Source organism: Gallus gallus, chromosome 9, assembly GCF_016699485.2.
Source record: "Gallus gallus isolate bGalGal1 chromosome 9, bGalGal1.mat.broiler.GRCg7b, whole genome shotgun sequence".
Classification (NCBI taxonomy): domain Eukaryota; kingdom Metazoa; phylum Chordata; class Aves; order Galliformes; family Phasianidae; genus Gallus; species Gallus gallus.
The window spans coordinates 19,569,006-19,578,205 of record NC_052540.1 but is presented as its reverse complement, the minus strand read 5'-3'; the positions used below and the strand labels follow the sequence as shown (position 1 = coordinate 19,578,205).

Below are 9,200 nucleotides of genomic sequence, written 5' to 3'. Positions count from 1 at the left end.
AGCATTTTGGATGAAGATACTTATTTTTGTGCAAGTACATCTTAATGGGTGCATTGAAACTCATGGATACAGCGTCACTTGTTCCTTAAATCTGGATATTTTCTGTAAGACGACAGATAAATTGGTCCACTTTTTAAATGAGTATAACATAAAAATTAAAGGGCCCATTATAGAAATAGTTTGACTTCTGGACACTTGTACGTTAGAACTGATTGAAATAACTAACAAAGTCCTGTCACCACCTTCATTACCTTTCTGAGATAAGCGTTACGTGATAGTAAAGGTCTCAGCTAACAGCCATTTCACTCATTTCAGCAGCCATTTTAAGATGTTCTTTATGCTTTGCTCATACAGGTGCTAGTTTTTGTGCTTGTGTTTCACATCCTCACATCTAGAGTTGAGAATAACACTGCAGCCCTTTCTGTGCAAGAATCTTCAGCTGGCTGCCTCTCATTTACAGTACATCTGATCTTAAGAGCTAGTACTGCCGCCTGCTAGCTAACTTACTCTTTACCATGCAAGAGCAGAATTATGAAGTCTTTTTTCTACTGAAGACATCCCTGCAGTTCATTTTGTTGGATTCCTGCCGCTGCCAACAGGAGCTGAAATAAGTTTGGCTGATCTTTTGCAGATGTATCTTTCAGAAGGTGTTTGCACTCAGTGCTTTGGAGAGCACCGCTGTGCACTGAACACTGTAGAGCACAGACACTGGCAGCACATCTAACAGCAGGCAGCTGATTGATTGGCACTTCTTGGAGAAACTAACACAGTAGATGTTAGTTGTTCTCTCATAGAAGTTAAAAAATTCTTGTTTTTACTTGGTGAGAAGAGAAAGTTGAAATGGCAAAATGAGAAGAACTTAGTTTAGGAATGTTGCCACGTGTTACCTGTTAGGTGGATGTGTGACATGGCAATGATATCCACCTGTGCCTAGAGACAAGGATCTAGGTTACAAAACACATGAAAAACGTGTATTATCACCCCAAGGGAGCTCCAAGCTCACACAGTGTAGAAGTTGAATTAGCCTGCAGCCCCTTCACTTGGTCTGCTGTGAACAACTCTGTATCTCAAAGTAGTAGCGTGAAGGAAGAGACCTTGATGGAGGTGCTCAGGGGTTAAGTAAAGGACTTGATGACCCATTACTGTAACCAAGCATAATTCCATAAATACTCTCCAAATACTTCCAAATTACTTTAGAATGAGATAATGATAGAAGATCACAATATGCTCATAACAGAACTGTGAGTGCACTTGAAGTATCCTGACAAACACGTCAGAGAAAATCACAGCGGTACTTACCAAACAGGTGGCGCTCTGCTGGCCCACTTCTTACGTCACTTATTGCAAAGGAACTGCCTTCTTACTGGTACTGCCTTAACTGCCAGCATGTAGGGTGACTGTAGCATCTACAAGAATAAACACATAGATATGTTATTAGAATGTTATTGAAACAACATTTAAATATTAGTGGCTATTAAAGGACCATTGCAAGGACTAAGAAAACATGTTTATGCAATAAAATTGTACAGTGGTCTTACTGATTTTAAGCCCAACAATTTATATATCCATTATAATTTTCTGATTATTTTTCCTTGCAAGAAAATAGGATTACACTATACCATAGAGCTGATTTTTCTGAAATTTTTAAACACACACATTTTATAGAATCTCTGCATATGTATGTACTGTTCATTTATACCCATTTCAGTTTCTGTTTGAAAGCAGTACTGAACTTCCACAGAGCAGCATGCACCATGAGGATGGCAAGAAAAATGAAGAACGCCTCAATTCTTCAATCAATTGCTAATCTACATTTTAACCAAAACTTACCTTCCTTTTGTTAACATCAGGAGAAAGGCTGACAAGCACCTGCCTTGCTTGGAATTAAGCACAGAATATGCAAACATTACATGTAGAAATGTTGAAAATATTGCTGCCTGGCTTAGCCCCTTGTTTTCCTTCCTGCAACCACCTGCACATCTCAGCACATAATACACCGTGGAGCTAAGCTGTCTGAGCTTGAAGGGTTGCCTTCCAGCTGCTCTGTGAATATACATTTTCTCTAGTGGGGTCACGCAGACAGCAAAGTAATATTCAAAGCTCACAGTTGGCATCAGAAGCACCAGGCAATGGAGGAACGTCTCACAAATGCAGCTGTTTCACTGGCAGAAGTTGGACATCCCTGTCAGAATTCCTCTCTGATCTGTTGGCAGACTCAATTCAAGTGAGCTCAGTTTACACAGTAAATCCTTTCCATCTTCCATGCAGCCCTTCCCTGCCCCGTATGTCCCTCGCACAGTAGCTGAGCTGCTGCCTCTTCCCTCCCTATCCCCGCGTCACTATCTGTGCTGCAGCCACCAGCCTAAGCAACCTACAAACAGAAGTAGCACCTGGAAAAATGACCATTGTGAGAAAGAGAAGCATCATTACCTACTGCTCTCTTCCACGGAGCTGTCACCATGAGGTCAGACCAGCTCTTCCATTGCTGGGTGGGCCTGGCTGTAATGCTGCACAGTCCGGCTCCTCATAGCAGGGTTACATCCTTCCTCCAGAATTTCCCTTGTTCTGATCTATGCACTGCCATTAGCTGGGGTTAAATACAGGTTTTCAGTCCACCCTCATTTGCACAACATCCTCCCTCTCTCATGGAGCAGACACCTCTGCACGTGGCCTTTTGGGCCGGCCCTGCTGAAGGAGCTCATGGCTTTGGCTCAACTTCTGGAATGCCCGTATTGCTTTCATGTACTTGAGTTTAAATTCTTCATGGAATAACCTCACAGTAGATCCACAACTGCGTAACATCACAGATCACGACCAAATACTTTAAAAGGCATTGGAGGAGAGTGGTATGAAACGCTCCAAGGCTCTGCTGCACAGTAGGACTGCACTGTAGCTTCTTCAGTTCACACATAAGGAGTGGGACAAAACAGCCTTATCAGTGTAAACAAACTCAGGCTGAGCAGCTGCTGAATGTTTTCAATAGACTTCCTGGTAATGGCTGGTACAATTTCATTAGGACTTCTCGTTTTATTTAATAAAACATTGGATGATTTTATTTGTAGTACAGCAACAGGTGCAGGAAAACAAAAGGCACATTTCCTGATCCGATTGTGTCCACAAAGAGTCCATTACTCATGGGCTCACACAGTGGGCATTCATTTTGCCATGTGTACTTCTTACGTGAAAATAACGATCAGGCAGAAAAATAATTGTTTTATGATAAAGGACTTTGGAGACGAGTTGCAGTTAGCAATAGCACAATGCAAATAGTTTCAGTGTAAATTCAAGTGAAGAGTGAGGTAACAGTATTCAGTTGATACTGATCGTGCTTTAGATATAGATGGAACTGCACGGTACAGGTGGAATCCATCATTAATCCTCCTCACATAAAACAGAAACCAAACACAAAAAAGACTGAGCTTATGATCCTAGGGAGTACTCTATAGCCAGGATCCCATGAAGGGTGCAGATGCACTCCATTTTGGCTCCCCTTTTTAGCTTCTTGTCCCAGTGACCAACCAGACAAGAACTGGCTTTGATGAAGTACTGCTGCCACGTAAATGTAATTTTCAGACTTTATATTTCCTTTTTTTCTTCCAGTTCTCTGAGATATTCTTTATGACAAAGAAAGGTACAGAAGAGACTGCAGTGCTATGATGAGCGTTGGGAAAATCACGCCATTTGCAGTGAGAACATGCTGTGACCACACAAATTGAGGAAATACTACTTCCAAAAAACACATCAAGGCTGGCATCAGCCAGCCAGCCAGCCAGAGCCACTTATTCTGACATGCTCGTGTCTTCTGAATGGGGACAATATGCACACAACAGCAACAACAGAAAGAACCTTCCGTGCTGGCAAAAATCAAGCAAGAATAATCTCTATACCTTCAGTAACAAAGCAATTTGTTACCTCTACCTCTCTCCTTACTTCTTCAGAGATGCAAAACTCAAGATAAGAAAGAAGGAATGCACGTAATCTGTGCTTTTAAAAGGCTCTTGAATACATCTTGTAAATGGGACACTGGTCAAGTATTTTCTTCATTAAAAAAGAAGCTGTCCCTTAGCACACATCTCTTAGTTAACCCCTTTATTAAAATCTTCATAAACACCCTCCTGTCCTTCTGAGAGGTGGCACTTCAGGAACAGCAAGCGCACAACTGCATGCTCATCAGGTCATTGCAGAACTCAAATTGCTAATCCTGTGCTGACAAATCATGTGATGATTAAGGCATTAAACCTGTTCTGCTAGGTAACACCCAGCTAAAGGCATATCCAGGAAAAAGAGAAGCATACAGGAAGGGCTCTATCAGATGGGCACCCATCTCCACATCTCCTGCAGCAAGTACAGGGGACGCAGAATCCTAACATGACCCGAAAAATGCGCAAAGCAACTTCTGCAAGAGGTCAGCTGTATCATTTCAAGCACCCACCCTCCAGAAGAGGCGATCCTCCATGTTTTCACACACAGCTGCAAACATACATTCACTTCTCAGCCTTTCTGTAGTTGTGCACACATGAATGCAGCTGCCTTAATCAAGCAGGATGGGCTCAAGTTGTTATTTAGGAGGACAGTATTTGTCAAGTGCCTGCAAGTTTTCCTGCAGAGTTGTAAACTGAGCAGACACTGAAGAACCTGACCTAATTCAATAGTGAGTGCAAAATGAGAAGGAATTGCCTATGCAAAAGCAAAGTGTTTGGTCTTGATGGCATCTATCTTGCATTACTGCCTGCTTGAAAGGTTCTAACATTAACTCGGGGATGCTGGGTGCAGTGAGGTTACCCCAAAGCACGGAGCATGCAAAACTGGCTGCCAGTGCCTCCTTCCAGCAAAAGAGAGCTGTACTGCAAGGGTCTATGTAAGCCTGTGGGTCACACAGAGCTTGCTCAGAAAGCTTGCAGGGCACTGAGTCTACACATGGGGCTGTGCTAACATCTTTATCAGCAGAAAAAATTCCAGAGCACCTGAGAGGAAACTGCTCAGAAGAGGTCTCACGAGCCACGTGGTACTTTGTACACACAGGCCAAAAATGGGTAGATCCAGCACTGATTTAGCCTGCAAGAAGGGCAATTAAAAATGCTTCCCTCTCAATGGACACCAAACACGCTAAGAATACAGCTGCCCTGATGTTCAGACCCTGTAAATGACGTAAGTTAAATTGGGTACTGCATCACATCCAGAACGCTCCCAAAGATTTAGCTCTCCTAGGCCTGACTATGTCCAGAAACCACACGTTCTGCCTACATTTCTGCAGGTATCACCTAACAGATGCCACTGACTCTTGCCAGCACCTCACTGAGGCCGGCCGGGCAGCAGCACTACTGCTCCCTGATCACCCCAGGACTCACCTCTCCACCTCCCACGCGGTGACCCGGCCCAAGCAGGCGCCTCAGCTCTGGATGCCATCCCGCACATGGGGCAGGAGCTGCAGCAACAAACTCGCAGGCCTCCACGTCTTGTCACTCATTAGATTTGTCTCCGAGTTACCAAACACATCATGGAAAAAAAGAAGAGACAGCCCGGAGTTACAGCTGAAAGCCACAGCGGGACGTGCTCTGCTCCTGTGTGTGCTGCTGGATGATGGCAATGAAAGCAACAAATGGAAAACCAAATTAGTGGGCCGATCTGGAAGAGGAGAAAAGCTGTTATTGCGTGGTTTTTTTTTTTTTAATTTTAATTTTTATTTTTTCAATTCTATTAAGTAGATTGCTACAGGATGTCCAGGCTAAGAAGCCAACCCATTTAGAAGGCTTCACGCTCTGCCTGCAGGATTACCTACATCATTATCTTTAGATAAACAATAAGCCCTCTCCTAATCTGCTTCCAAACTTTTCTTAATTGCTGAAAGCCTCAGGGGAGGGCAGAGCGGAGAAAACCATTTGCAAAGAACCTTTTCGCTAAGACGACGCTTGCAGGGAAACATCCCTTCCCGTGCGCTGCGCTGCGCTGCGTGCCCGCGTCGTTACGGGAGAGAATCCCCAGCCAGGAGACGGGGTCGGGTGGGGATTCCTCCGTCGGGCGGCGGGGCCGCACCCCGACACGCCTCAGCGAAGGGGCGGGCATGGCCGCCGGCTGAGGAGGCAGGGGAAAGGCTCCGCCGAGCAGCAGCGCGGAGGGCCGGCCGCAACAGGTGGGTTCTCGGCGGGCGGGAAGCGGGCCGGCCCCTCACAGCCGCCTCCTCGGCCCGGAGAGCGCGGAACCCGGTGGGGGCGGAGGAACGTTACCGACACGCGCGTTCCCGGAGCGCGGGGCGCGGGACGGCGGCTGTAAGCGGCTGAGCGCCGGGCCCCCTGCTCTGCCTGCGGGAGGAAGGCAGACGGCTCTCGGGGCCGCCGTGCGTGCAGCGGGCGGCCGCGGGGACGCCTCGGAGCGCTGAGCCGCAGTAGCCGGTGTTTCAGACAGACCTCAGACTTTCCTCACATCCACTTTCACCCGAACGAAAAAGCAGAAGCGTTGGGCGCCTTCTTGCAGAAAACGGGGAAAGGAGAAAACAAGCAAAGCCGCAATCAGCAGCCCCACAGAACAGCAGAATGAAAGGAGAAAAGTTATAGCGCTCTGCTTTCGTCCGCGGTTGTGAAAGCTGTGGAAACACCAACCTCACCATCCTGTTTCTTCAGCAGAGAGAGAAGAAAACACGCCTAGGTTTTGCTAACGTGCTGCCATCCCTGCCCTCGTGCCTTCGTTTATAGAATTAACAAATGGAAAGAGCTGTTCTAAGAAAACCGATGCCAACTCCAAGGGAAAAGCAGCAGTTGGGAGCTGCGTAGTGCTGTCGCACCACATGGATGGAGTTTTGTGCAGGAGTGCACAAAAAGCCCCAACCAACGGCCACAGCTTGTTTAGGTGGGATCGGCACAGCTGCTCGGTTTTAGCAACCGAACAAAGGATGCGTTGGTTCGCTGCCTCTCTGCTTTTGGGATATTCCCACAGTCTCACTTCCATATGGATTCTATGAGCGTAACAAACCGGGGGACCATAATGTAACGCATCCCACGTGTCGGACAATTTCTATCCTGTGTGATTATCTATTTTCTCCAAGATATAAAGGAGCTCTGCAATATCCACCCCTCTGCCCAGCCTGGCAGAAAGACTGCCGTGCTTCCCACAGGGAAGAAACCCCATCAACCTTACTGCAAAACTCATCATTAGGAAAGTAGCTAGAAAAGTAACGTAGGTTTACGCTGATCTTTTAACCCCCAAAAGAATATAACTTGAAGAATATTAGCTATTTCTTAACAATGTAATCATTTGAAGCTTTTTACCCTCATTTAAGGAACTTGGAGAATTAAAGTGTAGCTGTGGTATTTGATACGATACAGGACAACTCATTGGAAGAGGTGCCCCAGAAATGAACATCTACACACATCTTTGTTCTTTCCAGATATGAAGCGCTGTGCCCCGTGATACTCACTGTGCTGCTTCTCACCGTTGGAGGATGGCTGCTCTACTCTGTGAGAACTGCACTAGTCGGTACCACCAGCCCCAGCTCAGCCGGCCCCTGGAGATCAGCTGCATGCTGCTTCTGATCATGCTTGGAAAAGTGGGCCTGGATTTCTTCATGCTGCAAGTTAAGCACAAGAAAGTGAAAGTTAGTTTTATGGGATATTTTTGTGTCTCCCTGGCACTTCTTGATTTCATACTGCTGCTGAATATAGCTGTCATCCTCTATCTGGAGGACTTTGCGCTGTGGGGTGTCAGATTTACTAAGTACCACATCTGCCTGTTTACTCAGATCATTTCTCTTACTTACGGTACTTTGCATTACCCGGTGTATCTCGTGGCAGGCCTGGATTATTACATGACTGTAGCCCAAACCTCTCAATTCCCCTGCAGAGGTCGAAGATTATTTTACATTTGTGTTGTGGCTTTTATATGGATCTCAGGGTTTTTTTGTATTCTGAAAGTTCCTGCTATCTATGAAGAACTAGAAATTCGGAACCATTTCTCTCCTTATCAGTGTCCTGTCTATGTCAGCATGCAGAGCTACTCAGTCTCAGTTGCCATGCTGGTTCTCCTAGGCATGGCTCTCATGGTTTGCTGGAAGGAAGTGATCACCATGCTGCTGGCTGTGAGGGTAGCCTCCTTTGCCGGCCAGCACGTCCTGATGTTCTCCTTTGTGCCCAACAACAACAGCACTTGTTTCAAGCAGCAGCTTCTGACCAGACTCCTCATCTGTTTTCTTGGCACTTGGGCACCTTTTGTTCTTCTCCAGTTTATCATCTTGTTTCTTGGTGCTTGGATTCCAGCCTACATGGAAATGAACGTCCCTTGGCTGTACTTCATCAACAGCTTTCTTATTGGAGTAGCATACTGGTGTCGATGTCACGACGTTGAATTGACAGAGGAGATGTGGTCTACAGATCCATTTGTCAGCTGGAAATTCTGCTTTATGCCATTTAACAATGAAAACACAGAGCCAGCTGAAAAGCCAGGCACAGTAATTGTGATCTGTTAACGAGCTGCTGACTGAAAAGACTGCTAGGGCTATGTGTACTTTGATGTTCTGTGACCAAGCCCTTACAGATGATACAAGGAAGCATCTCCAGATCTACAATCCATGGGAAGATAATCTAACATTCATGAGTACAGTAAGGAACAGTGCACCAGAATGCGGGATGCTGCACACTTCTACACTGGCCTTTATTTCCATTTCAGAGTATTTAAGAGAAGACCACTATTTACATAAAATAAGCTCTTGGTTTAAGCTGGTGTTTATTACTACAATTTTACAATTGTTTTAAATTGAATGATCTCAGGTTTTATAGTATAAAATGCATCAGCCTTTAATAGGCTGAAGCCCTCTTTTTATCAGTTGCATTCAAGTGACCTACTGTCAAGTTCAAACTGCTGAGCTTTTTTTATTTTTAAATGTATTTTCTTGTTAAACTTTTTGTTAGTTTATGGTTTTTTGCATGGTTAATGAGGAATGCATTGTTTTAGTTAAAGCTATACCTCCAACAGAAATACAAACTTGTTTACAGAAACTATTGCAAGATGTACTGTCGCAACTACGAGGCAGTGCTTCATTGTTTCCTTGTTGCTGTTCCTCTAAGGTATGTATGTGCAGATTAAAAGTTATTTAATTACAATCAACAGCAATAAGAGGTTTAATGCAAAAGAAATGCACATGCTTAATATGAACAGTTGGACTAGACCCCCTATACTAAGCAGATGCGTATACTCTTACAAGGTTACGTGAG

At 45.1% G+C, this 9,200-nt stretch overlaps 1 protein-coding gene and 1 long non-coding RNA gene across 5 annotated transcripts; one reads left to right on the top strand and one right to left on the bottom strand.

Annotated features, from left to right (window-relative positions):
* Nucleotides 1–222: 222 nt before the first annotated feature.
* LOC121111523 lies at nt 223–7,549 on the bottom strand. Its single transcript, XR_006930958.1, has 3 exons — nt 7,412–7,549; nt 5,349–5,573; nt 223–1,406 (listed from the first exon to the last, which is right to left on the bottom strand). It is a non-coding gene; the product is annotated as an uncharacterized LOC121111523 (long non-coding RNA).
* GPR160 (G protein-coupled receptor 160) lies at nt 6,047–9,088 on the top strand. Of its 4 annotated transcripts, none has more exons than XM_046898441.1 (2): nt 6,047–6,130; nt 7,382–8,704. In XM_046898441.1, the coding sequence occupies exon 2, from the start codon at nt 7,436–7,438 to the stop codon at nt 8,453–8,455; it is 1,020 nt and encodes a 339-aa protein (XP_046754397.1). In that variant the 5' UTR covers nt 6,047–6,130; nt 7,382–7,435; the 3' UTR covers nt 8,456–8,704.
* The last annotated feature ends 112 nt before the right edge of the window (nt 9,089–9,200 follow it).